This window comes from Equus przewalskii, chromosome 5 (genome assembly GCF_037783145.1).
Source record: "Equus przewalskii isolate Varuska chromosome 5, EquPr2, whole genome shotgun sequence".
In the NCBI taxonomy this organism is placed as follows: domain Eukaryota; kingdom Metazoa; phylum Chordata; class Mammalia; order Perissodactyla; family Equidae; genus Equus; species Equus przewalskii.
In genome coordinates, this window is record NC_091835.1 from 26911917 (window position 1) to 26939214 (window position 27298).

A 27298-nucleotide genomic window follows, 5' to 3' on the forward strand; every position below is an offset into this window, starting at 1 on the left:
CAAGATGGCGGCGCGCGCCCCCCGCCCGGCCGGCCCCCGGCCCCGGGTCCTCGGCCCTCGGCGCGCCCAGGGTCCCCAGCACCCGGCGGGGCGCAGCCCGGGGCTCGCGACGTCGCGGGTGGGAGGGGGCGCTTCGGGCCGGCTGCTCCGTGCGGCGACATGGCGCGTTGGGTCCGTACGTACGGCAAGATGGCCGCGCCGAGGGCCTGGGCGCACGGCGGGCTGACGCGCCCGCTCCGGGGCCCCACTGCCCGCTCACGCCTGCTTCCGCTGCCCCGATGGGTCGCTGCTGCGGTCCTCGGAGCGAACCACGTCGGCCGCCCGGGAGCCGAGCGCGCGAGCCTGGCCCTCCGCGCTGGGCCCCGCCGTACGCCAAGATGGCGGCCGGCGGACTTCCGTCGCGCACTTCCGGCCCCGCCCGCGCCCGCTCTGCCGGGATTGGCCCCGGCGGCGGCCCGTCGCGTCGCGTCGCGCTGCGGAAACGTCGGAGCGAAGCCACCCTCAGTCGGCGGCCGGAGAGGGAAGATGGACGCAGGTGAGGGCCTGGCCGGGCTGGGGGCCACCCCGGGGGTGGCTCTCGCCTGGCCCCTCGGCCGCCGGGACTCGTCTGGTCTCTCGCCCGGGGACTCGCCTGGCGTGACCTGGGCGCGGGGCGGCCGCGGGGGGAGCGGGGCCCGCGGGCGGAGCGGGCGGGGGCGGCGGCTGGGGTGAGGCCGTGCGGATCTGACAGCCCGGTGTTTGCGGGTCTCGGCCTTTTCCTATCCGCCGGTGGCGCCCGGGCGGCCCGCGCGACAGGCTGAAGGCCGCCGGAGGAGAAGGGGCAGCGCGGCGTTCTGCGGGGAGGGAGGGGCCCGGGCGGGGCCGGGGGCCCGGGCGGAGCTGGTGCTTGAGACGGCGTTGCCTCCCTCGCCGGGAGTTAAGAAGTGGAGACTTTAACTCTTAGGAAGTTATATTGTATACCCGAGGCGAGAAACATAGTCCACACAGCACGCGCATCTGTTTCTTTTTTTTATTGTTATTTCATGACCGATAGATCATTCAGGCTTCTTTTTCTGTGATTGAAGAGAGAGAATGTATCTCATCATGTCTTATCTTCTTGGGGTCCTAATACAGAGCCTGTGTGGGTTTGGGGCGGGGCGGTGTTGGTGTTTGGCCAGTCCTATCATGCTGCTCCTCCAGAGGGGACAATTCCTTAATTTGCTGGCAAGATATTTTGGATCTTTGTCCAGTGGCCTTGAAAGCATTTTTACCCGGGCGTTCTTTTTCATCCCACAGCAGTTTTAGTTCTTTCATTCCTTGTGATTTGCCTTCAAGTATCCCCTCCTCTGTCAAGGAAGCCTTTTATCTGGTTTAATTCCACCTGTCATCCTAGATGGCATTGTTTTTGCTTTGCTTTGCTTTTTCTGGCGGCTGCAACAAAAGTTTATTGAAATCTCAGTTTGGAAATTATAAAGGTAGACGTGTACAGCCAACATTTCAGCGATTTGTGGCGTCTTGTCATTTAAATGTGTTAGGTGGCTGGAGGAAACAGTAACCCTGACTCCCAAAGGAGCATTTTAATCAGGTGTGTTTTTTTGTGAAGTTTGTTTAAAAAAGGAAAAGTATCTCAGACACTGTTTGCTGGGGGCACCAGGTGGGGGAAGGAATAGAATTATTTGCTTATCTGCTTTCTTTCAAGTTATTCCTGGTTGCATACCTCCAGCCATTCATAGGAGAGGCTCGGTTAAGGTGGAGAGCACAGTTTAATGTTAGTTGTGTTACCTTAAATGTGAAAGTCATCCATCGTGTTAAAGGCAGGAGTAGCCACGTGATCATCCCCTAATGGGACCCTGAAGGCTGCTTCAGAGTAGAATGGGCGTAAGGCCTCTGTTGATGCTGATAAGAATATATGTGATATTTGTAGGATGTGCTGGGGAGTTTTCTTTCTGACATGATGCTGTACGTCCTTTTAGGGATGATTAATGGACCAGCCTCCCAGATCCCTGGAGTCCTTACAGATTCTGCCCTCCTTGCCCAAATGTTAGGCAGTTCCTGGTTGTTTTTATGGTTATCCATTTAATAAACTACGTTCCTTATTGAGTGCGAGTGTTGTGTGGGGCATTGTTCTAGACCCTGGGGCTAGGGAAGTGAACGAAACAGACAACAACTGTGCCCTGGCTGACACTGTAGACATGACACCACTGGTGTGTCTCACTTGGGAGAGTGATGTGGGCCAAGCAGGAGGGGGTTGGAGTTGTGGCCAGGAGACGTCTCACCACAGAGGTAAGTTCTGAACAAGGCCTGAAGGCAGTGCAGGAGGAAGGGCAAGTGGCCTGCTCTGGGAGCAGCAGGTAGGCCCATGTGGCCAGGGTACAGCGGGTGGGGATGACGGAATTCCACCTGAGCTGAAGGCAGAGTGTGGGCCTTGTTGGATCCTAGTGAGGACTGGGCGTCTGTTTATTCTGAATGAGACAGTGACCCTTTGGAAGGTTTTGAGAAGAGGAGTAACGTAACTGAATGTATGTTGAGCAGACTCGCCCTGGCTGCTCTGTTGAGAATGCACTGCAGACGGACAAGGGCAGAAGTGAGGAGGCCGGTTGGGGGGCTGTTGCAGTAAGCCAGCAGAGAGGCCTCGGAGGCTTAGGTGAGGGTGGGGAGGAGGGTGAGTTCTGGGTGTGTTTGAACGTAGCGACAGCAGGGGTGTGCACAGTCTGGGAGTGGTGAGGAGTGGGGCTGGGGAGGGAGGAGTTGAAGATAGCGCTGAGGTGGTGGCCTGAGCTCGGGCATTCAGACGGGGAGACTTGGAGCGGTCCTGCTTGGTGGGGAGCTGTTGGGAGTTTGGTTTTGTCCGAGTTGACTGTGAGGTGCCTGTTAGACATCCATGTTGTGATGCCCAGGGAGCCTTTGGGTCTCTGAGCCTGGAGCTGAGGGAGTAGGCCTGGACTAGAGAGAGGTGTGCGGGAGGCCGCTTTGAATGGGAGGAAAGAGAAGGGGCCAGGGAGGAGGGGCCCGGGGCTGCCTGCGTGTGGAGGTGGGAAGGTGGCAGGCAGACCACGGGCTGGCTGTCTTCTCCATGGAGCCCTCAGTGCTGTCAAATCACGCACCCGGTTTAAGGAACCGCCATGTGCCAGCACTTACATAGCCACACTGTCCATTCCTTGAGGACAGAGCCAGGTCTTACGCGGCTTCTTCAGTGCCTCGCATTATGTCTGGCACGGGGTTGGTAATCGCAGAAGCAGAAATTGAGTAACAACTTGTGTACTCCTGCACTGTAAGCTCTTGTTTTAGGGTTACTGCATGATGCAAACCCAGTGTGTGAGTGTGAGGTGTAAAGGCGTGAGAGCGCTGCTCGCTGTGGGGCAGTGGGTCCAATGTGGACGTCCGACCCGGTGTTCGCTAAAGCAGCGTTTCCAGTTTTCTGATGTGGCCGGCATTCTGGGTTCTTTTCTTTTTCTTGTTTCCTTTTCTCTTTCTTTCCATTCAGAACTGAACCACCAGCATCTTCATATAAACAATTTGGGATTTAAATAAAATAGCTACTTGCAGTCTTAAACATAAACGTTTTCTAAAGGAAGCAGAGAGCCCTTCTTTTGATTTTGTTTATAAAATTTAATCTCCCAGAAAATGTAAATGTTTGGGAAAATATTTCTGAAACACGATGTATTGCGGTAAACTCTGGAAGAATCTAGTGGTGCATATTTTTTGTGGTTCTCCCAGGTTGAATTACCATGTGATTGGTAGTAAGTAGAGAGAAGTTGGTTACATTCGTTGAGCACAATTCCTGACTTTTCTGTCCATCCAATCAATAATATTAAAACATTTTTTTCTAAGGGAATTACATAGTATTTCTGCTTTCTCTTCCAACTGTAATCAGGGACATCCCACGGAAGAAGACGTGGGAAATTAAGTGACTGGGACCCACGTGACCAAGTGGGGAAAGGGCTTCTGAAAGGGCCTCTTTTTTTCCAGTGGACGGTGCCTGTCCACCTTGCTTCTCCTGCGTGTTGTCTTAGTTCAAATTAAAATCATTACCTGGCGTCTGGAGACTGGCATTCTTTTCGAGGTTTGACTACTTTGAACTCAGGAGATATGGGAACTGCTTCATAAGTGATGTGATATCACGTGAAAAGATGATGAAATTACAATGAGGGCAGTGGAATAAGATGAGGGAGCCCTCTCTGGGAGCAGTGCAGAGGCTGCTGGCCTCAAGCCTCAGTGGACCTGGTCAGTCTGAGAGCAGAGAGTTGATAAACCTTGGAGAGTGGGCTAAACGGTTTGGTCAATCTGTGCAAATGTTAGTGAGTGTGAATTTTAGTTAGGCTGTGTGTGTTTGTAAGACCGGCCCTGAGCTAACATCTGTGCTAATCTTCCTTTGTTTTGTATGTGGGGCACAACCACAGCATGGCTTGATGAGCAGTTTGTAGGTCTGCGCCCAGGATCTGAACCTGCAAACCCCAGGCCACCGAAGCAGAGTGTGTGAACTTAACGACTATGCCATCAGGCCAGCCCCTGAATTTTAGTTTTAAACTAGAAAAGTATTAGTTTTTCTATTGAAATGTTCTTTGAACTGGCGTCCTATAATGTTTTCTGTTCTACAGCAGTATTAATACAAATTTGGCTAAATTAATATTGATAATAAAAGTGGTGTTTTCTTTGGCGGGGGGTTTCATCTTGTAAGTAATGAGGGCTGAAATCATGAAAAAGAGGAGGAGGGAGTGCTGAGAACCAGTGTTGGGTGCTGCACCCCATGCTGGAGCCTCGCATCTGTCCCGTGCTCTCCCCTGCTGGGCAGAGGCGACAGCTCCGTCCGTTTCATGGGTGACGAGACTGAGGCTGGGAGAAGTTGTCACATGTCATTCAGCAGGAGAGTGGGCTCTCTGTCTCCAAAGACACATCTTAATAGGAATTAGAAAGCTGAACCTTAGAAGGGAGTGTGATTTAGAAAAATGTCTCCTTCCTCCAGTAGAAAGAAAGATCTGGAAGGTCAGGGAGCTTGGCAGTCTGGTCCAAGCCCCTCAGCCTGTGCTGAGGGCGCAGTGCGTCTGTCCAAGGGAGCCATGAGGGTGCCTCGGCCTGTGGCATTTCCTGCTTTGGGAAGGACAGGAGGGACAGTGTGGAGCCACTGACGGCCAGTCAAGCCTGGGTGCTGGCTGCACAGGGATGACCAGTCCTGCACCTGCTCCTCTGCTCGGAATTGCTGCTGCTCCCTGGACTCTGTGCTCACTTTCCAGGGAAAACGCCTAAGGCCACTGAACCTGCCTGGGAAGGGGTGTGCATGGCTAGCTCCTGCTCTCTAAATGCAGGCCTGTCTCTTGTGAGGAAAGACCTTGGTTGTTTCAACTAGAGACTCTAAACTAAGACTCAGGTTTAGTGAAGTAACTCATGTTGGGTCAACTTCCTGTTTTTATTGTGTGAGGGGCTGCACCTCAGTTTGGTTACAGAACGTGGAGAATGTCTCCTTCTACACTGTCGTCTTTGTGTCACCCATTTCAGTGACTCCCAGAGGGCCAACCCAGAAACGTGCTTACGATCGCCACCCAGTACGGGTTTATTGACTTGTTTCTTCCTCACACGAGCCTTGAGGAAAACACAACTGGTCTCATTTTACCAGTGAGAAAACTGAGGCACAGAAAGGTTCCCAACGTGAGGGTCACGTGATGGGTCAGGCGGCTGAGACTGGCAGAACAGCTCTTACTGCCTTCTCTCTGAAGTTGGCTTCGTTGCCTATAAAGTTTGCTAGTAAACTGAAGAAATACGCCTGCTTTGCATTTTACCACTCGAGTGATGAAAACCCCTCAATTTCAAAGCTGCCCCAGCCTTTGTCACTCTCCTTTGAGCATGAGCTTTTTTTCCTTTTCTTCCTTATCTACTTGTCTCCTTCATTATCATGATTTTCTCAGTATGGGAGCTGGCTATCTTAGGAGTGTCTCGATGTCCAGACCGATCCTGCAGACTCACTGATACAGTGTCGCTGCCCTTGACATGTGCCACATCCTCTGACACAGTCCACAGAAGAGGCCCTCGCCCAACGCGCTCTGAGCTCTCTAGTACATGTTTTGGAAAATGCGTACGTCTTTAGTTCAAAGCTGCTGCCTTGGCAGGTCGCAAACATCAGTAGAAACATCTCATCCCAGCAGGATGAGAAGGACGGCCCTGCGGTGTTGTCAGTTCAAATTAGACAGGTGTTGTCTGCGTCCTTTTTCCTTGAGAGTGAACTGGGTGGATTTGAGTCTGCATATTGGTAAAAGCCTAGAGCTCGAAGAAGGCAGTGTTCCTGAAGATATGGAGGTTGCTTTCAAGAGGTTAGCAGAGACACTACGACCTTTCAGCTCCTTGAAAAGATAGAACTTTCATTCATCCCAACTTGTTTTTTGGGGTTTTTTTAAAAGATTTTATTTTTCCTTTTTCTCCCCCAAGTCTCCTGGTACATAGTTATGTATTTTTAGTTGTGGGTCCTTCCAGTTGTGACATGTGGGACACTGCCTTAGCACGGCCTGGTGAGCGGTGCCATGTCCGCGCCCAGGATTAGAGCTGGCGAAACCCTGGGCTGCTGAAATGGAGTGCGCGACCTTAACCACTCAGCCATGGGGCCAGCCCCCTCAACTTGGTTTTTATAATCATGTGCAGAAACAAGTAATCTTATATAAAACAAAAAGGGAAAAATAAACTTGGACTTTGAACTATTTATTCTCGATCACAAAGCAGCTTGGTTGACAGCGTGTGTGGAAGCTTGGACAAGTGAGTGCCATCAGAGCAGAGCCCCTTGATGAGGCCTGGGGACCGAGGCCCCCTGGGCCTGCTGTCATGCCTAGGCACTCTGGGCAGCAGAGCTGGCTCTGGAAGCACAGGACTGCTCTGACCCTGTTGGGTTTCAGGTGAAAAGAAGGAAGGCAGAGCTGCATCCGGGTTCCTAGCAGCCTGTGACTTCCTTAAGTAGTGAATCCAGGGCCTTCTGTTGCTGCGGATTTGTTAGTTCAGTGAGCGTGCTTTCCCAGTCCTGTGACTGGGAATTAGCTGCACATCCAATTAAGCCTTTTGCGGTAATAACATGGCTTGCCTTTGAGCCTGCGGTTCTTTGTCCTTGATGTTGATGACACCAGCTGACCTTGAAGCCCTTCTGTCTGCCAGCCTCTGAGTGCCTCATGGGAATGGTTTCATGCACATTTCACAGCCGTGCTGCAAGGGCATCCTGTTATTTTTCCCCATTTTATGGGTCAGGGAGTTTCCACACTGAGAGGATACGTAACAGCCCCAGGAACCTACAACCTGTGAGCGCCTGAGCTGAGACTTAAACTCTGACCACCAGGCACCAGAGCCAGCGCTCTGCCCCCGCCTTCCCCAGGGGTGACTGCAGGGTGCTCATGCGGGAAACGTTAGGCGCACCCTGGCGGGGCGCTTGAGTGAGTTATGGTGTGGACACACGTCCAGCAGAACGCTGTGAAACCTTGAGACATTTGATGGAGCTCGGTGTCCGTGTGGAGTGACCCCTGGTGGAGCTCGGTGTCCGTGTGGAGTGACCCCTGGTGGAACTCTGTGTGTAGAATGACCGTTTCATTGTTGAGAAGGCTAAAGCTGAGGAAACTACAGGTGCAGTGAGGTTTCACTTATGGATCTCTGCATAGAGACCTCTGGAAGGAGATTCATTGCTGGGTGTGAGACTGTGGATGATTTTTTATATTTTTGTAGTCTTTGGCCACAAAAGCTTTCTCTACCGTCTGTTTAGTCTCTGGCCTCCCTTGCATACAAAGATAAAGGGTCCAGTTTATTTTGGTTTTGTCCTTTAGGTTTTAAACATTTTACATCTAAAACAGTTAAGTGCTTAAATCAAGTTGCTGGTTTTTTTTTTTTTTTTTGCTTTGTCTCGCAGTCCTGTCTGCCAGACATGGACTCTGGCTTGGAATCTGAGAGGCTGGGAAGTCGGATGGGAGGTGCTTGCTTTGTCAGCGGTGGTTGTGGGGCGGTTCTGCTGAGGTGCTGGGGTAGGGAGGCTCTGAGATGCGGAGCTCCAGGGGGGGTCTGTGTGCGGAAACGCTGTGCGTGATCTCTGCTAGTATTCCATGGGATTACGAAATTTTGACCAATGCGTGTCTTTGGCTTCAACAGCTACTCTGACCTACGACACTCTCCGATTTGCTGAGTTTGAAGATTTCCCAGAGACCTCAGAGCCTGTTTGGATACTGGGTAGAAAATACAGCATTTTCACAGGTATCAGCCGTGTTGGAGCCTGCTGGGCTCTTAGCGCTCAGTCTGCAGAAAGCATTTTGTGGTGATAACTTTCTGTAACACTTGACCTCCAAACTGAAGGCTGAGTGTATGCGTCTTTTCTTCTTTTAACCAATCCTAGAAAAGGACGAGATCTTGTCTGATGTGGCGTCGAGACTTTGGTTTACATACAGGAAGAACTTCCCTGCCATTGGTAAGTACTCCATTGTCACAACATAACGAAATATACACGGTTTAGAAGGAGGGAAACTTCGGTTTACAGCGTTGACTTCAGTATGCCAGATCCCTGTCACTTAGCTGTGATCCTTGCAGCAGCCCTAGCGAAGTAAGCTGGCTGCACTCTTGCCCCTGTTCATGGCAGAGCCAGATTCCAAATCCAGGGCTCTCGATTCTCCTGAGGGCGGTGGTTTTCCAAGTGTGTGTCACAATTTACTACCAGAGGCTAAAATCAGGATAATGAGTCACAACTAGTGTTTAAAAATGTGGAACAGAATGGAATGTGAGATAGTGAGTTACTGTGTGTAGTAAGGCCGCGTGATGCTGCAAGAGGCTTTAGTTTGTTTATATGCTGTCCTGGGTCATGGGTTACAGTGTGTTTCTTACTGTAGGTCCAGGATGTTTGGAAGCCATCGTTCTGTATTCGTCATCTTTTCCAGTATGTTCCACACTTAGTTGTGGGGAGAGCTATAGAGCAGGGTGTTTGTGACATATTTTCATGTAACACTAAAATACATTCCATTAAAAGTGGTTCTTCATTGTTGTGCCCCTGGAGATGGACAGAGGATGGGGACCAGCTCCTGCCCTGGCCGTGCCAGTCAGAGAACCCAAGACCAGAGGTTCGAGACCAGGAGGCTGCACCTCCTCGGTGGCTGGTCTCAGTTTGGCCCCTTTCCTCAGTGTGGTTTCATCTGTTCTCCAGAAGTGAGGTGGGCGTAAAAGAGCCACAATGCTTGACTTTCGGGAACACCGAAACATAGGGACATGAGCCTGGTGTCACCACAGTTAACAGTTCATGATGTGTTGGTCAGACGTGTCCTGGGAATGGTCATTCACCCCACAAGGTCTTCTTTCATGTCTGCTCTGAGGCTGCTCTACTCGGCCCTGGATGCAGTTGAGGGGTGCTCTGTGGTGCTGGGAGGGACACTGCTGTCCTCCAGGTCAGAGGTCAGGTGTCTGAACGCACAGAAGGAGGACCGGCTAGAGGAGCCTGTGTCGTTTGCCAAAGCCATTAAGAAGGTGGACCACCTCGGTTCCGCAGGCCAGCAGCATCTCTTTCCTTGCCTGGCCCCTCAGAGATGACTTGTTTGTGTGGGAGGTGGGGGAAGATAATGGCAGGTACCGTTGGTGGTGGTTTCTGTGCCAGGCTCTGTGCAGAGTACCTCAGATAGGCACCTTCTCTGATCCCATCACTGTCCCAAGAGCTTGGCTTTGTCCACCCATATCCTGGGGAGGGGCTGCCAAAGGCTCCAAGGTGATGCTGTGGGTAAAGAGTGGGGCCAGCTGGACTGCAACCCATGTGGTCTGACCCCTGAATCTCTCCCCCTCTCCCTGCTGACTGTTAGGATGTCAGGGCATTTCCTGTCATGTTAGGGCCTCTCACAATGTATGCGGTACCAGAGTGCTCAGTGTCAGAATCCTTCTGTGCCCTGGCAAGTGGACGTGAACGAGCCCAAGGCGTGTGTGCTTAAGTGCTGAGGGTTGTTGCTGGCCCTCCCCTGAATTACGTTTCTGCATGTACTGCACGCGAGGCCCCTTCCCACACTCCCAGCCACTGAAGGTTTGCCTTTCTGCTGGTTGCAAAGTGGTTCTCCTTATCTGACCTCGCGTTTCCTGGGTCACTCGTGAGGCTTAGTGTCTTATGTTTTCCGGACATTCTTACTTCCCTGTGACTTCCCTGTTTACATATTTTGCCCATTTTGAGGGTTTTTTTAATCAGAACAGTTCATTTCCCAGCAAATGCAGCCTTGGCAGGACCAGGTCCTAAATGGTGTGTGTCACCCAAGATGGAGCTGACGCCTGTGGTGTGGAGCTGGCTGGAGCATGTTAGGACCACGGCCTCCTGCAGTGGACTCTGGGTCTGTTGGTGAGTCCCTCTCTCTTTGTCACCTTGACAGGGGGAACCGGCCCCACCTCGGACACGGGCTGGGGCTGCATGCTGCGCTGTGGACAGATGATCTTTGCCCAAGCCCTGGTGTGCCGGCACTTAGGCCGAGGTGAGTCGCGGTGCTGGGACCATGATGTTCTTAGGAAGCAGAGAGGACTGTGGGGTTGGGTTGTGTAAAGCAAATCCCTGTACAAGACAGATTAGGATTCAGGGTTTCCTGAGTAACAACCCAGTGGTTTTCATTGATTAAAAAAAAGTGACTTTACAGAATACTGATAAATGTTTGTCTTTTAGAAATTATCTTTAAAACACTGAAACCACCTTCTGGTTTCTGTATGGGGTTGTTTTGATGAGTTGGGATATGTATATTTGAAACTGTGGGGAATTTGGCTTTTTACTTTAGAAAGGTTCAAAAAGTTTGGATGCCGTCTGTGTCGAGTGTTTTGTAAAGGTGAAGGTTTCTTTCTCCTATTTTGGTAAAACTGAACTGCTGCACCTGTCTTCAATAGATTGGAGGTGGACACAGCGGAAGAGGCAGCCGGACAGCTACTTCAATGTCCTCAATGCGTTCATCGACAGAAAGGACAGTTACTACTCCATTCACCAGATAGGTGGGAGATGGCAGAGTGTGCCTACTCCTGGGTGTTCGGAATGACTGGTAGCACGTTGTTGAGTTCCTCTGAGAGCTTTTCTGGTATTGTGGCCTGTGAGGTGTGAGGCTGTAGGTCGCTCTGGCCTGTAACCACCGTGGGCTGCTGGGGTTGGTCCAGGCTAGCACGGACCTGAGGCCTTGCCTGCCCTTGCTGACTTCGTGGCCTGCAGTGGTATGGTGCTCGTCCCAGCGTCTGTGAAAATCAGACTCCGTGATCTCAAAGGTCCCTTCCTCCTTCTGCCCCATCAGTGAGTCTGAATGCTCCTTTGTCTTAAGCCAGTCCAACTTTGGAGCATCGTGTTCTCCTTTGTAGAAGGAAGAGTATAACTCTGAATTGACCCGAGTCATTTCATTTCCTCAATCCTGCTCCTTATTGAAGGACTGGAATCTTGGCTCGTAGTGAAGGACAGATCTTGAGTTGGCACCTGTCCCTTTTGGAGGAAGCATCTTGGTGTCTGTCAGGAGTTCATGCCAGAGGCAGAGTGGGGCATGCCTGTCCAGGCTTCCTGTAAAGTGTTCCCAATGCCACATGCCACCAGGACCAGCCTCTTCTAAGAGGCAGGGGGAGGGCTGTTGGGAGGGTCGGGGGGCATGTGTGTCATTAATCAGATTTGTTTCCTGCAGCACAAATGGGAGTTGGCGAGGGCAAGTCTATTGGCCAGTGGTACGGGCCCAACACCGTCGCCCAGGTTCTCAAGTATGTACCAAGCCTCATCTCTCTTGTTTCTTTGGGGGCAGCATGAACATACCTTGGGTGTTCAAACCCTTCTGAGTCTTTGTGGCTAAAGGAAATGAGGGGTCTCTTACTCTTTCTTTCAGGGCCCTCAGAAGGGTCCTTAGAGGTGACCATGCCAAGTGGTCTTGTGTATCAGAATTTATGTTTTGTGATAAAATGAATTCCTTCATCTGGATCACGCCCATTGGATTGGGCCTTTGTTCTTTGTCTATGGTGTGGATCCATCCATTACAGTGGTTTCTGACAGTCTGGGAAGTAGAGACTGGTCTGGAGTGACAACGGTGTGTTGGGGGCAGACGGCCCTCCTCACAGGCACTCGGCCTCCACGTCTGTTCTGACTAATCTCCCTGGCTTGAAACCTCTGTCTCCAGTGAAGGCTTCCCCTCAGCATCCTGCCTCGTGTGTCTGCTGCCTGCTCCCTGTCCCCACGGCAGTCCCCCACAGGCACCCACGCTCGGCGTTTCTGAGTTCTCTTCCCTCGTCCCCTAGCCCGCTCCTCCTCCCCACGATGAATGGCTGCCATCTCCACCCAGCTGCTGTTGTCAGGTTCCTCACGGTCCTCCAGGATGCTTCCTTTTCTTCCATGTCCAACTCCTAGCCAAGCCCCAGGCATGCCCAGTCTTCCTGTCTCCTTACCCAGCTGCTGCCACGTGCCCTTTAGAGTCCTGGGCCCAGCCCGCGTGCCTTGGAAGTGTGGTCTGCCTGCATGGTCTGTGTGTAGTCTGCGTATGTGGTCTGCCTGTGTGGTCTCTGAGTGGTCTGTGTGTGTGGTCTGCATGGTCAGTTTGTGTGGTCTGTGTGTGCTCTGCCTGTCTTGCACCACTCACTGATGCCTTCCTCCCCACGGCTGTCCTGAAGCAGCCCTGTGGAGGTCACCATCAATCTGTCTTCATGTCTGAGGGCCAAGTTGTAGTCCCCAACTTACTCAGCTCTCCAGCAAGCAGCCCATGGTGCAGGTGCTTGCCTTCTCTTTTTGGAAACCCTGGGCCACTCAGCCACGCTCTCTGGTCCTTCTCCTGTCCCTCTGGCCACCTCTGCCTCCATTGCTGGCCCCTCCTACCCCACCCATGAGCACTGCAGGGCTTAGCTTGGGCCTTTAGCTGCTTCTCTTCTCTCTGTCATCGCCTGGCTTTAGCTGTTGTCTGCACACACAGCTCCCAGTCACATCCCCAGGGCTGACTTGTCCCCACACTCCAGACTCACGTCCAGATGCTTTCTCCGCAATGCCCTTTGGATGTCCACAGGGCATGTCAACCTAACAGTCAAAACCCAAAGCTCGCGCCTTTCCCCGCCCCACCTGCTTCTCTGACAGTGAATGGCAGCACCATCCTTCCAGGAGCTCAGGCCAAAAACAGATGATGGTAGACCCTTCTTTCCTTTAACACACCCCATCCAAATATGTCCAAGCTCTGACCAGGGTTCCTTGCCTCACTGTCCCCACCCTGGTCCAAGCCCTGTCTCTTGCCTCCTCGTTGGTCTTCCTTCTCTTTGCCATCCTAGAATCTCTTTTGACGTAGTAGCAGAAGTCATCTTCATAAAATAAGTCAGCCATCCATCCCTCCTCACTCACAACTGTCCTGGGGCTTCCCAGCTGACTCCAGGGAAAGCTGCAGGCCCAGGCCAGGCGGGCTCTACCCTGCATTCACTCCTGGCACAGTGCACTTGTGCTCCAGACACACCCACTTCAGGGCCTTTGCACATGCTCTGCCCTTCGCCCAGAACCTCTTCTTCTGGCATCTGCCTGGGTTGCTCCCCATGCCTCTACCCAGACGCCCCTTGACATCAGGCCTTCCTGCACCTGCAGTCCACCCCTCCCCACCCCCTGCTTTGTTGTTGTCCTTGGCACCTACTACCTGACGTGGTTACTCTGTCTTGTCTGCCTCCCCCGCTGACTGTCGGCTTCTCAAGGGCCTGCTTTGTCTCTCGTGTGTCGGTGTGTCATCAGCACTGGGTCCTCAGCGAGCACGAGCTCAGGAGGGAGTTGGAGGAGGTGGCTGGTGGCGCCTTGTGCATGATGTCCTGGCATCTGCTCGGGCCTTCCCACTGGGAGGGGCTCTGTGTGGTCTTCCCAACACCCCGCCCTCCACCTGTGTGTCCCAGACACACCAGGTCCTCCCTCTCCCCGGGAGCCCCTCGTTTTCATCTAGGTCTTGCGAGCCCACCTCCATGGCACCCAGGAGTAGCTCACATGGCCTCCTGTTATGCTTTCGATGGCAGAGTCTGCTCGTCTTTTCAGAACCTGAATTCTTTGACCACGGTTCCTCGTCACTGTCGTTTACATTGTTCAGCCGTAGGTTCCCTGTGAGAACTCAGACTGGTTGTCATTTCGGCACTTGTTGTGGGGCGGTTCTGGGGGAAGAAGGTGGGGCTGGCCTGCCTCAGAGTTGGCACAGCATGCAGCGTCTGAGACCCTGGCTCACGTTCTAGTTCCCGCCCCTGTGTGCAGCTAGATCAGAGAGTGACGCCCGAGAGGCTCCTGTGTGGAGACTCTCTCCCCAAATGGCAGCTCGGGTGATGAAAGGAGCACTGAGCTCCAGGTGAGGAGAAACAGCTCAGCCTAGGTGCTGGGCGTCTCTGGGCCTCGGGCTTTCTCAGCCGAGAAACGGCTGGAGCTCGGTGACAGCAGCTGTTCCCCTCGGTTGCCCTGTGGAGGTGAAATGTCTGAATTGTGAAGGTTTATTGGCGTGTCCTCCCCTTTCTGTTAGGAAACTCGCTGTCTTTGACACATGGAGCGCCTTGGCCGTCCACATAGCGATGGACAACACGGTGGTGATGGAGGACATCAGTAAGTGAGAGAGAAGGCAGGAGGCGTGGCCGACGGCACCCGGGAGCAGCTGCTGAGCACGCTTTCCTGTCTGGCCCACAGAGGGGCCTCCACAGGAGGGTCGTGACTGGGAGTCCCTTGGAGCAGGTCGGACTCTGTACAGAGGCCAGGGGCCCTCTCATTCTTCACAGTATAGATAGGCGAAGGGGAAGGGCCTCGATGCTCCCTAGAGCTCAGTTACTTAGTACTCTTGTTGTTTTTGTGTCTATTACAAATAATTTGTGAAAGAGTACTGGGTTTAGTGGTATTTGTGGAGGTTTTTTGGTTCAGTCCCTTTATGTGCATTAATGCAATACAAACACAAGAACCATTTCTTCTTTTTTTTTTTTTTTTGAGGAACAGTAGCCCTGAGCTAACATCTGCTGCCAATCCTCTTCTTTTTGCTGAGGAAGACTGGCCCTGAGCTAACATCCGTGCCCATCTTCCTCTACTTTATGTGTGGGATGCCTACCCCAGCATGGCGTGCCAAGTGGTGCCATGTGTGCACCTAGGCTCCTAACCGGCGAACCCCGTGCTGCTGAAGCGGAACGTGCACACTTAACTAACTGCCATGCCACTGGGCCGGCCCCAAGAACCACTTCTTAACTATACCATCTCAAGCCAAGGTGTAAAGGAGGCAGGAGCATAGCTCTCTTCCTCTTTCTGGAAGGATCCACTGGGAACCCAAAGGCATCCAGGCATGGTAAAGTTTAAGTGCGGGAGGAAGATGAGGGCTCGGTTTGGCAAATAGCCTCCAATGAGTGTGGAATTCTTGCTTTACAGTTTATTTGTAGTTAAGCTGACAAAACCCTGTTTAATGCCTTATTAAATTCTTTGCTCAGCAGCACCTTTTGCCCAAAGAATTTGCCAAAGCTGCCTTGACCCCAGTATTACTGCAGTTCCATATGTAAGCTGTTGCCTTGAATCTCACCTTTCGTAAGAAAGTGCACTTGGAGCGACATAATTTCTAAGCATGCAGATTTGCAGGTTGACGTGGACGCTTAGAAGTGGGCCTTGCACACGTGGAGCATTGCCGAGGGCGTGCGTGTCGGCTTCCAGGGGTGCTGCTTCCTTGCCATTCCTGTTCTTCACCTTGGGACACTGTCCACGGGGTGTGGGGGGGCCGGGGGTGGGACCTCTACGGGAAGGGCAGCACTGGTTCCTGTAGCTCTGCACGCTCTGCCCGAGCCCCCGTCTGCTAGTAATGCCCCTCCCTGAAGAGTTGGTAAACTTGCTACTGTAACAGAAAGATGTATATTGCTTCCTGCCGTTTCCCTACAGTCTGTTTCCTGAAATTTTTGTAAAACATTGGAAATGTAGGAAATGTACAAAGAAGGGGAAAAGCTGCTTGATTTTACCACTTGGAGATAGCTCATACTGACATTTGGACGTACTTCCTTCCAGTGTTATTTTTGTTTTTCAAAAAAAGCAGACTCGGAGTATCATGAGCATTCTCTCTTGTCATGAAAATGTTGTAAGTGTCTTATCACCTGGCTGCGCAATATTCCATTTTATCTTGATTTCTTTCCTCCCCTCATTGTTGGGGAAACTGCTTGCCCCATCATCCTTTACCCACCTCAAGGTCTAGTGCAGGCGTTTGTCCAACCCCTGGCTTCAGACTAGAGGTGCTGGTTGCCACTAGGGTGGCTAGGAAGGAGCAAAGGACAAGCTGCTTTCTAGAACCTCCGTCCCTCTGAGGGGTATGGTGCTGGTGGGGGCCCTGGAAGTGACTCGATTGTGACGCCAGCTCCAGCCTCTTCTGGGGTCTCAAGAGTTGTCTGTAGCAGCACTTCTGGAACTGTGATGAGATGTGCACCTGAGGCTTGTCCGAGGAGGATGTGGGTCTGGTTCTCGGGAGGGGCCTGAGTTGTACTTGTAGGCTCCTGAGTAGGAGGTGTGTGGCTGCCTGGCTGTGATCAGGGCCCTGTCTCACTGACATCCTCCCCTCCCCTGAGTCAGAATTGATAGGTGCTCAGCACAGGGACAGGTAGAGGACATCTCATGCCCCAATTCAGGAAGAATAGCATCAGAGCACAACCAACAAGGGCACTGGGGCTGAAAACAGTGCCTGCAGAGGGTGTGGTGATGTTCAGGAGAGATGGAGGTAATTCTGAGTGGCCTGTACTAATTGCTTTCGGCTTCAAAAGCCTCAGGAGAGAGGCACCGAGGGCTTCAGTGAAGACAGACCAGCTGCTTTTCCAGGCCACTACTCGAAGTCGCCCGAGGTACCAGGCCTGGGAGAGAAATCTCGGATTCAGCAAAGCAAAAGGTGGAGAAGCAATGCCTGGCCAACCAAGGGCCCTTCTCAGCTGCTTGTGGGTGGTCAGATAGGGAGAGACTGCTGGTGTTGGAAACCCCGCCCGAGCCCCTCCCCGGTAAAAGCTGGGTTTACAACACTCCCTCTCAGGTTGCACGGACAACGTGCTGCGTGAGAGCGGGCCTTGCTCCTTGGGATGTCCCTGTCCACCCACCCAGCATCCGTTCTCTGAGGGCCAGCAGGATGTCCAGAGCAGGCTCTGTCGGAGTTGAATGTTGATAGATGTAGAACTGCGTGAGCACAGTAGGCAGAAGTCCCTGAATTCGGGGAGAAATTGCAGATTGAGAAAGATGATCTGGTAGTGAGTACAAATGGCACTGATGAATGAACACTGAATACAAGTTAATCAGAGAAGAAGAGTCTGGAGGCAGAGATCCTGATGGCAGAAAGAGACATCTGCGAGGAAGTCGAGGTGATTGTGTGAATTCGAATGTCCAGAGGTGGGGATGGGTGGACAGGCAAGGAACAGGAGAAAACGGCCGTGGGCTGGAGGAAGAGTGGAGTCTTCAGAGCTAAAGGCTTCCAGATTCTTTTATCAAGAATGTGTTAATATACTGGTTCCTGGTGACATCTCCAAATCTTAAAAGTAAAGAGGAACTTTTATAAGCATCCAAATAGTAGTAATAATAATGAGCCACTTGAGAAGAAAGGCGATCCAAGCCGGCCCTGCCATCTCGTCTTCCTGCCACAGCAGCACCGCTGGAAGACGTTCAGAACTGAGAGGAAGGCCTGCGGCCACGAGGGATGGGGAGGGCATAGATATTGTTTAATTGTCATAGGTAGAAAAACAGAATTGAAATATGTTAAAAATGTCAAAGGAGCATCGGAAAAGTGCAAATAGGTGCCTGGGACAAAAGGAAACCCATTCTTTCTTACCATCGGGACGTTTTGATGTAGCAGGCCACACACAGACTCGGCAAGTCCCGCAAGGGCAGCAGTGACAGGCAGATGCTGCTTCCAGCATTTCTGCAGCCGATCCTTGGTGTCTGGTGTTACTCAGACACGAGGGGGTCTGTACTGCTGGTGAGGGTCTAATCAGCAAGGAAAATGTGAGTTCTCCTGGCAAGCAGCCCCCATCCTTAGGAGTGGTCCAAAAGTCACCTCATTAACATTACAAAAGACATCATCTTGGCTCTGAACACTTAGGAAATTCCAAGGGTTTTGGGAACTCTGTGCTGGGAGTGGGACGAAGACCAAACGAGCATTTCTTACTGTAAGTCCAACGTCAAGGGAAGATTAAGCAGCCAGAGATAAAAAGAAGTGAAAATAGCCCCTTCACTAATTCTTTTTCCAGCTGTATGTTTTGAGAACTTTAGTCCTGAGGTGGACCACAGCCGTGAGCCCCACCTGGGTTCACCAGGGGTAGGGATTCCGGCACATTTGCTTTCTTACTGCTCCACCGCCGTGTCACAGGCCTCAGAAGAGACAGTCACTTGTGTCCTAGTGACGACCTGCTCAAGGAGTCAGCGCTACGTATCATTACCATGCCTTTTCAGTCTTTCATCCACAAAGTTCTCCCTTTGTTTCCTGTTTTTTCATGGCACTGGCATTTTTGAAGGACCTATGCTGGGCTGGTAGGATGTCCTACGCTCCATCTGTTTGTTTCCTCGCTATTCGATTTGGATTAAACATTTTGACCAAGAGCACTATTCAGGGGCTCTGTTGTCCTCAAAGCATCGCGAGGAAGATTACCCTGAGCTAACGTCTGCTGCCAATCCTCCTCTTTTTGCTGAGGAAGCCTGGCCCTGAGCTAACATCCATGCCCATCTTCCTCTACTTTATGTGTGGGACGCCTGCCACAGCATGGCTTGCCAAGCAATGCCATGTCCGCATCTGGGATACAAACTGGTGAGCACTTAATGGCTGCGCCACCGGCCCGGCCCCAGGAGGTACCCTTTTGTCAGTAGTGCTTCCTAGGTCACCTGGGTAGGGCGGGGCCTCTGTTTCCCTGTGGTTGGTGAAAGAGCTGAGGATGATACTGGTGCGCATTGAGGGTTTCTGTTTATTAGTAGGGGTCTGAAATGGTGGTTTCTCTAATGCATTCACGCCTTTGTATTTATCACTTGGTGTTCTTCTCTACAAGAGCCCTCTTCCTCCTTCCCTCTCCTTATTTACTTTGGGAAAGTTTAGAGTCAGTGGATTGGTGGGTTCTTTTTTAAAGTGTTATCCATTTGCGGTCCTTCCTCTCCCAGATTTGGCCGGTGGGCACCCCTTCAGGCTGGCCCTGTCTTTTGACGTGTTCCTGTTGTCTTTGTTGTTGTTCCAGCACTCCTTTCTGGCATTAAGTAGAGTCAGGCTCACCTTGTGCTTTCCCTGCCTCAGCCCTGGAAGCAGCTGCTAAACCCCCTGGCTAACGTGTTTGTTGAAGGGTTACCCAGTGCGTGTAGAGGGGACAAATAAGTTGCCTAAACATTTAAAAGGAAGGAGAAAAGTGATTCCTTGTTGCTCTCCTTTGCTGAGGGGCCGCAGGAATTCTGGGGGCCTGGTCAGTGCTGCCTCTGGCTGACTGGTGACTGCGTGCTTGTTTTGTTATTGCTCTTGAAGGTGTTTTGTGTGTATTTCACAGTAAAAATTTCAAATTGAGGGGCCAGCCCCGTGGCACAGCGGTTAAGTGCGCACATTCTGCTTCAGTGGCCTGGGGTTTGCTGGTTCGGATCCCAGGTGCAGACATGGCACCGCTTGGCAGGCCATGCTGTGGTAGGTGTTCCACATATAAAGTAGAGGAAGATGGGCACGGATGTTAGCTCAGGGCCAGTCTTCCTCAGCAAAAACAGGAGGATTGGCTGCAGACGTTAGCTCAAGGCCAATCTTCCTTAAAAAAAGAAAAATTTCAAATTGAACATGCATAGAAAATGTCTGATTCTTGTTTCTCTGTGGGTGGCAGGATTTGTCTTATACTTTATTTCCCAAGCACTTGGCTTTGTTAAACTCTTTTCCTATTACAGAATAATCAGGTACGTGTTTCTTTTGGGTGAACTTCTGCCTACCCCTCTTCAGCCCATAAAAGCACGTCTCCCTCTCTCAGGAAGGTTGTGCAGGAGCAGCCTTCCGTGTGCGGGGGCTGCCGCGTTTCCTGCAGATTCCGATCGGCACTGTAACGGGTTCCCTGCTGGAGCCGAGGTCACCAACAGGCCAGCACCGTGGAGACCACTGGTGCTTCTCATCCCCCTGCGCTTGGGGCTCACGGACATCAACGAGGCCTACGTGGAGACGCTGAAGGTGGGTCTGTGGCGGGGCCAGCCTCTCGCTGACCAGTAGGGGGACTGAAACCCTTCACTTGTCACCACCTTGCCCCTTTCCTCCTGACCTCTGTCCACCCTGTGGACTCCTGGTCTGGACCTGGAATGTTCCAGTCACCCCTCCTGCTGGTCCCTGCACTCCTGTGAGCTCCCTCTTCCCTCCCACTGTCCCTTGTGGTCTCTTCTCCTCCTGCTGACTCGGTGGTCCCACTGACCTCCTGTCTCCATTTCTTCTGCCCTGTGTACCTGTCTATCCTGTGTGTGGGCCAGGTGAGCCCCTGTCCACACCTCCTCCCAGCGCCCCCCACTTCCGCCTTCCTCGGGCACGCCTCCTACAGGGAGCTTTCCTGAGTGTGATAGCAGGTTCTGTGCTCCTGAGCCACAGCGTGTGTTTCTTGTCCTCCTTCCTGACTGAGCTCTTTGGGACCATGTCTTCTCATGTCACTCAGAGTCCCCCGTGGAGTTGGGGGTGTTCCGCTTCCCGCCCGCCTGCTGCACTCAGATGTCCACGCCTGTCCCTGCCCAGAGGCGTGGGCCTCTTCCTCGCACGTGGGCAGCAGGCCCACAGTGTGCTCAGCAGCCGCTCTTTCCCCTCTCTCCTGCAGCGCTGCTTCATGATGCCGCAGTCCCTGGGGGTGATTGGAGGGAAGCCCAACAGTGCCCACTACTTCATCGGCTACGTTGGTGAGTGGTTGGTCTGCAGTGACGTCCCAGTTGGCCAGAAGCCAAGGAAGAGGGGATGGTCTTTAGGGCATCCCCCCCCGAACTCCGCCTGCCTCCACTTCCCCTCACACTAGAGGCGTGGGCTTGACCCAGGCCTGCCAATTGAAAAGCAGCGTGCTCCATGAGGGGTTGCCATGACCCTGCCTGGCCTGTGCCTGGCCTTCCGTGCCACCTCCCTTCCTGAGAGCCTGGTTTCCAACCTGTTTCTACCCGCTGTCTCTCCCAACCTGGCGCATCCAGTCAAGGGGATTTCGGTGTGGTGGGTCTGAAATGGGACTTCCCTGTCATCTCACCCAGGTGAGGAGCTCATCTACCTGGACCCCCACACAACGCAGCCAGCGGTGGAGTTCACCGACAGCTGCTTTATCCCGGACGAGAGCTTCCACTGCCAGCACCCTCCAAGCAGGATGAGCATCGGGGAGCTCGACCCGTCCATTGCTGTGGTGGGTCCCCCAGTCCTCCAACCGAGTGAGCTTGTGGGCAGGTGTCCTTCTGTGCCAGTGCTACTCTTACAGAGAAGGAAAGCATTCAGACCTTTGTAATCTTTTCAGTATTTTGGAATAAGCATTAGGTTCACATGGATTAGTGTTCAGAGGACAAAAGAGTTAGCAACGTCCATTAGCTGCTCAGCCCCCTGTGCTGTCCGCCTTGTGCAGCCACACAGCGTTGGTGTGGGCCGGGCCGTGAGTGGGTGTGAGAGCACACGCGCGTGAGCAGCGGTGTGAACGAGGGGCCCCTCCTTTAAACATGATGGCAGTTTGCTCACTGCTCTGCACCACCTCTTGGAAGGGTTTTTTGACAACGTATCTGTGAGATGGTCCCTAAGAATGAGCTTCCTCGCTGTCTTTTGGTTACAAGGCTGGAGTTTTTGTTGTGATTTATGGAAACCTGCTTGTTCTAAAAATGTATTTGATAGAGAAAGAGGCCAAAAATTCCTAGAAATAATTCCATCCCTCCGGGAGTAATTAACTGAGTCATGGACTCCTGGAGGCAGACCTGGTCCTGCAACTGGCTGTCTCCTGCTTGCACTGTCATGGGTCTCGTGTCACACCCTGGGTTTGGTGGCCCCAAGGAGGGCCCTCGGACGGTGGGCTGGAGCTCAGAGGCTCCACTCTCATAGGAACCGACTTGTCTAACTGAAATGACATAACGCTTATTACAGAAAGTACATCTCGGTAACTTACGGTGGTTGATACTCGTGAAAATAAGGTCACACTAGGAAGCCAGCACCATGGACGAAGGTGGTGGACACGTGGAGACTAGCAGCAAGGAGCGTGCCTGTCTGGGGTCGGGGACACGGAGGAATGACTCCGCCCTCGCCTGGAGGAGGAGTGCACGCTGGCTCCTCGGGAGAAACGTGCCTTTCATTTTCTGGCAGAACGTCCCGTGTGTCCTTGCACAAGAGCCCTGACCCGTAGACTCTTCAGAGTGGGAGACAGCGCCCGTCCAAGCCTCTCCCCCCGTCTCCTGCTGCTGTTTTCCTTCCGTGTCCGTTTCTGTTCCTGGTGGCGTCTAGTCCCACCAGTGTTAGAACTCGTTGAGCTTTGTGTACTGCGGGGCTAAGCACAGGTGTCCCCACTGCTCCCCACAACTAGATGCTTCTCGGTAGGTGGCCCGCTTTTCGAGTTGTGCCGGGTGCTGTGGGCCCTGGTGCCCTTGCTGCTGAGCTGCTCAGGAGACAGGCGGGTCAAGGCCGGGTCTCAGACCCAGCGGGCCCCGCCCCAGGATCACAGGGAGAAAACAGATCTCTGCTCTGCCCCGACGCGTAGTTATAACCTACCTTATTCCCAGCCTTAAAAATGCACGTGACCTACGTGACCAGGGTCAGTCAGGGCAGAGGGCGAAGGGGCGAGCCATGGACAGAGCCCGCAGAGACCGGTAGAGGCCGGAGCAGTGAGGGCGGTCGGACGTGTGATGATGGCAGAGGCCAGCCCTGGAGGGGCGCTGGGACTGGAAACTGGCCTCTTCAGCTCTCTACGCACACACAGCGCGTCCAGGTGCGGCCTGGGTGTGCTCTTACGCCGCTTCCTGCTTACCTCTGTCTTCGTTTCAGGGGTTTTTCTGTAAGACTGAGGACGACTTTAACGACTGGTGCCAGCAAGTCACAATGGTGGGTATCAGCCCCGTCTGCAGGGGCAGGGGCTGGAGGCTGGCCTCACCGTGTCGTGGGGTCCTGCCTCCCACGCTCGCCCTCCACCAGCGCTCAGTGCACGGCTGTCGAGTGTCCCATGGCCCTTGTTTGGCTGTTGGTCTGGCATCGTTCTGATGGTGATTAGTGAGCACGGGGACAGGCATTGCATGTGAACCTTAGAGTGGAATTTCTGGCTCATCCATCTCGTGTGGATTGGGTGGTAGGGAGTGGAGTTGGCCCCCGAAGGGTGCTCGTCAGCCTAGCACATGCTTCCTCCACATGATGGACAGAGCTGACTGCACGCGATTGCCATGGGGCAGCCCCGGGTTGGGTTCCTGCCTTAGCTTGGGGTTAAGAGCCTTTATGTGGAGGCTGCCTCTGCTTTCTCATCAGCGTTTCCCTCTGCTCGCAGTGGTGGTCTTGTGGGCGGGGGGCGGGGGGTAGTGCAGGGGTGCACTAGGTCTGTACCCCGTGATGGGTCATGTCTAACAGCTGTGTCTTGCTCACAGCTGTCGCTGCTTGGAGGTGCCCTGCCCATGTTTGAGCTGGTGGAGCAGCAGCCTTCCCACCTGGCCTGCCCCGATGTCCTGAACCTGTCCTTAGGTGAGTCCAGAGGCCGCAGGGCCATGACACACAATAGGCAGTGTGTCCCCTATTGAACTGCTCGGGGTGTGGTCTGTGTGATGCTTCTGTGCCCCCCTTTTGCTTCCCCCCCAGTCCTGTTCCAATTGCTTTCACCTGTAAGATCGGGTGCAGCCCAGAGGCGGTCACTGGAGGTGGTGTGTGTGGGACCAGGGATGCTGCTGAGTGCCCCCTCCCCTCATGCTGAGCTCAGCATGCAGTCTGTTCCCTTCTTCCTCACCCCATGTGCATGGAGCTGGGGGTGCTCCTCACATGGTCCCCAGGCTTCTGTAGGAGCCAGAACACGCTAGACTTTCTATGATGCGGCAGTGCTGTCTGCACAGTGCACATGGCAGTCAGCCCTCGTCTGGAAGACCGTGGCCATAGGTGGCCTCCATTTCCTACTACTCACTGGCTCTGGGCCTGGGGCCTCCCTCGTGCAAGCGCTCAACTCTCCCGAAGTGAATTGAGCTTGTGGCACATAGAAAACAGGGACTCGGGCCAGCCCTGTGGCCGAGTGGTTGGGTTCACGTGCTCCGCTTTGGCAGCCCAAGTTTTCGCCGGTTTGAATCCTGGGCACGGATGTGGCACCTCTCATCAAGCCATCCTGAGGCGGCATCCCACATGCCACAACTAGAGGGACCCACAACTAAAATTCCTCAACTATGTACCAGGGAGCTTTGGGGAGAAAAAGGAAAAATAAAATCTTTAAAAAAAAAAAAAAATCAGGGACTCAGCAGTGAGGCCATGAGCATGTCCAGTTCATGCCTCCGTCTGTGTCACTGTAAAGATCACCATGAGGAGGACAACGATGGAGCCTGCTACCCCATATCTCTGTGAAGATCACTGAGGAGGACGATGATGGAGCCTTCTGTCTCATTTCTCTCTGAAGAACCCTGAGGAGGAGGATGAGGGAGCCTGCCGCCCCGTGTCGGTGAAGATCACCGAGGAGGGCGATGACGGAGCCTGCCACCCCGTGTCAGTGAAGATCACCGAGGAGGGCGATGACGGAGCCCGCTGCCTTATGTCCATGAAGATCACCGAGGAGGGCGATGACAGAGCCTGCCACCCCGTGTCAGTGAAGATCACCGAGGAGGGCGATGACGGAGCCCGCTGCCTCATGTCCATGAAGATCACCGAGGAGGGCGATGACGGAGCCTGCCACCCTGTGTCGGTGAAGATCACCGAGGAGGGCGATGACGGAGCCTGCCACCCCGTGTCAGTGAAGATCACTGAGGAGGGCAATGACAGAGCCTGCTGCCTGATAGAAACCATAAAAAGGTTGGAATGCCAGCATTGGAAAGTCAGGACAGATGCCCCGTCAGTCCCCAGGTGGTATGGAGTGGGGCATGCCCTCTTGGGACAGGAGGCCCTTGTCCTCTTGGCGCCGTCACTTCTCTCTGTGCTTTGTTGAGAGGTGTGTCTGTCCCTTCTCCTCTTTTCAAACGAGCATCTGGGCTTCTCTTTCCTGCCCTCCCACCCCCTCACCAATCAAGGCTTTTGACCCCATGATCACAGGGCTGGACCCTCCTCCTGTCCTGCCCAGACCCCTCCGCCTGGGAGGCTGGAGGCCTCAGTTGGGCAGTCTTGGAGTCTGCGCGCCTCCCGCCACACCAAGGCTGCCCCTGAGTGAGCACACTCGCCTGTCTGGCCCAGGGGCAGGACCAGCTCCAGGGCAGGAGGACCCAGGTGCAGGGTGTGGTAGGCGGTGTCTCTTCATCCCCGCAGCCCAGAATAAACCACGCCACGTGTCTGATGAGATTTTATCCTGTTTCTTTTAGATTCCTCTGATGTAGAGCGACTGGAAAGATTCTTTGACTCAGAAGATGAAGACTTTGAAATCCTGTCGCTTTGAAAATCCCGGAGTCAGGGGACGGTCTCCACTGGCCCTTGCTGGGGGTGCCTTCAAAAGCCCCGCCACGCCTCCGGTTGCCCGGCGCCGCGGCATTTCATCCATCCAGCCTGCCCTGCTCTGCACACGGACAGAGGAGGACTGCACTGTCCTGGAGGCCTTACCGCGAGGCGCGGGACTGCTCAGCCCAGAACGCTCGGCTCATCAGGGCTACAAGACGGGAGCGAGGAGCCGCCCGCAGGAAGCCCAGCACAGCCAGCTCAGAGCTTCTGAGAGCAGAGCCTTCACCCTTCGAGAGCGCTCCCTGCGACACTGCCAGCCCTGCGTTAGTGCGTCGCCTCTGTCCTGCTTCCTCCTGGGCTCTGAGTTCTGGGTTTGCTTTGGGATTAAAGTCCTGTTTGAAGTTACTAGACACAGACATGAATTTCTGTTGGGCGTGTCCCAAGTCACTCTCGGAAGACCTGCGGGCGGCGGGCGTGAGAGGAGTGATGCCCGCGGACGGGGCCGCCTGCCCTCTGCCAGGTGTGGTTTATCAAGGGCTACCTCAGGGGGAGATCGGGGTGAAAGAATTAGGGCAAGGTTTCTCTTGCTTTGAGGAGAACAGCAAAGGGATGGGGCGTGGTGGAAATCAAAGATGGCCAGGACAGACACGCCCGCTCTCTGGAGCTGCAGGTGGAGCCCGAGCTGTGCGTCTCAGTTTCTGTGTGGGCTCTGGCCTTGTGACTCGCCTGCGTGCTGCTGCTTGCTCAACGCACCAGCTTTCCAGGGTGGAGGGTGGTTGGAGGCTGGGAGGAGCCGCCCTGGCCTGTGCCCCTCGGGCCGCTGGCAAAGCGTGGGGGGCACGGCGAGCTGGGCTGGTGGAGGCCAGGGGTCCATGGCACACTGCCACCTGGAGCCTTCCTCCATCCGCTTGTCCTCAGAACTGCCCTCAAGGTCACCGAGGCTTCAGACAGGTTTGGGGCTGGAGGGTACAACCCTCAGCTTTGTGGTGCAAGATCAGCACCCCACCGCTCATGGCACCAGCTGGAGATGCAGCCAGACCCTTCTGAGCACCGGCTGTCAGCACCGCGCCTTTAACCCTGCCGTCCCCTGGAGGGCACCGCCCCGAGGGCTTGCCGGCTGTCCTGGAAGAGCGGCTTTCGTCCCACCAGAAGCATCAACAAGGCGGGTGGGAGCTCGGGCAGGCCCTCCTCCCCAGGTGGCGGCACTCGTGCGTGTCCCCCCCGCCCGCTGAGGTAGCAGAGGACACCCCGCCCCATGTGTTGCCGACATAAGTTATTTCCCTTTTTTCTTTTTGTCCCTTTCCCTCCCTCCCTCCCTCCTCCTCCGTCATCCTGTAGGTAGCCATGGGGTCGGGAGGAGGAGGGTCAGGACGCTTTCCATTCCTCCATTCCTTCAGTGCTGCGTCTCTCTGGATTAACAACATGCTGCCGCCGGCTGGGGCCAGGCGGGTCCCGCTGCAGCTCCTGCTGTGGGTGCGATGGTCGAAATGGGAGAGAACTGGACCAAAGGGGAGCTTTGTCTTGTGTGTTTGGAAAAAGGCTTACTGAAGAGAATGTTGTTCATTCCTAGTAGTATAGTTTGCAATTCTTAATGGCAAATAATAACAGTTTCAATAGAAAACTAAGCTTGTTGTCTGTGTGTCTCTGTTTTTCCTTGAATCATAGTTGGATGTGATAATAACAAGAAGGACATTTTCTTAGCTCCTGATGATACGTGGAAGATTAAGTAATGGGTTGGTGGACTGACGTGGTGAGCTCGTTTCCCCCAGACGTGGTCAAATGGAGCCCATGCTGCTTCTGACCTGGCTTTGTGAGCTGTGCCACTTGTCCTCAGCCTCTTGTGGTCCCAATGGGAACAAATGAAGCTTGGTTTTCAGAAGACACGCGGCCGCCCGCTCCCTTCGACAGCCGGGGTG

The 27298-nt window shown here is 53.7% G+C and overlaps 1 protein-coding gene across 1 annotated transcript; it reads left to right on the forward strand.

Annotated features, from left to right (window-relative positions):
* Positions 1–159: 159 nt before the first annotated feature.
* On the forward strand, positions 160–27007 carry ATG4B (autophagy related 4B cysteine peptidase). Its single transcript, XM_070620305.1, has 13 exons — positions 160–535; positions 8083–8184; positions 8324–8395; positions 10317–10415; positions 10816–10917; positions 11583–11655; positions 14400–14479; positions 19840–20033; positions 20659–20737; positions 21074–21219; positions 22830–22886; positions 23417–23510; positions 25310–27007. The coding sequence occupies exons 1-13, from the start codon at positions 160–162 to the stop codon at positions 25381–25383; spliced, it is 1548 nt and encodes a 515-aa protein (XP_070476406.1). The 3' UTR covers positions 25384–27007.
* The last annotated feature ends 291 nt before the right edge of the window (positions 27008–27298 follow it).

Coding starts and splice junctions, on each gene's coding strand:
- ATG4B (XM_070620305.1), top strand. CDS start 160: ATGGCGCGTTGGGTCCGTACGTACGGCAAGATGGCCGCGCCGAGGGCC. Junction 14,480..19,839: donor GGTGGTGATGGAGGACATCA/GTAAGTGAGAGA, acceptor TCCCTCTCTCAG/GAAGGTTGTGCAGGAGCAGC. Junction 23,511..25,309: donor TGTCCTGAACCTGTCCTTAG/GTGAGTCCAGAG, acceptor TGTTTCTTTTAG/ATTCCTCTGATGTAGAGCGA.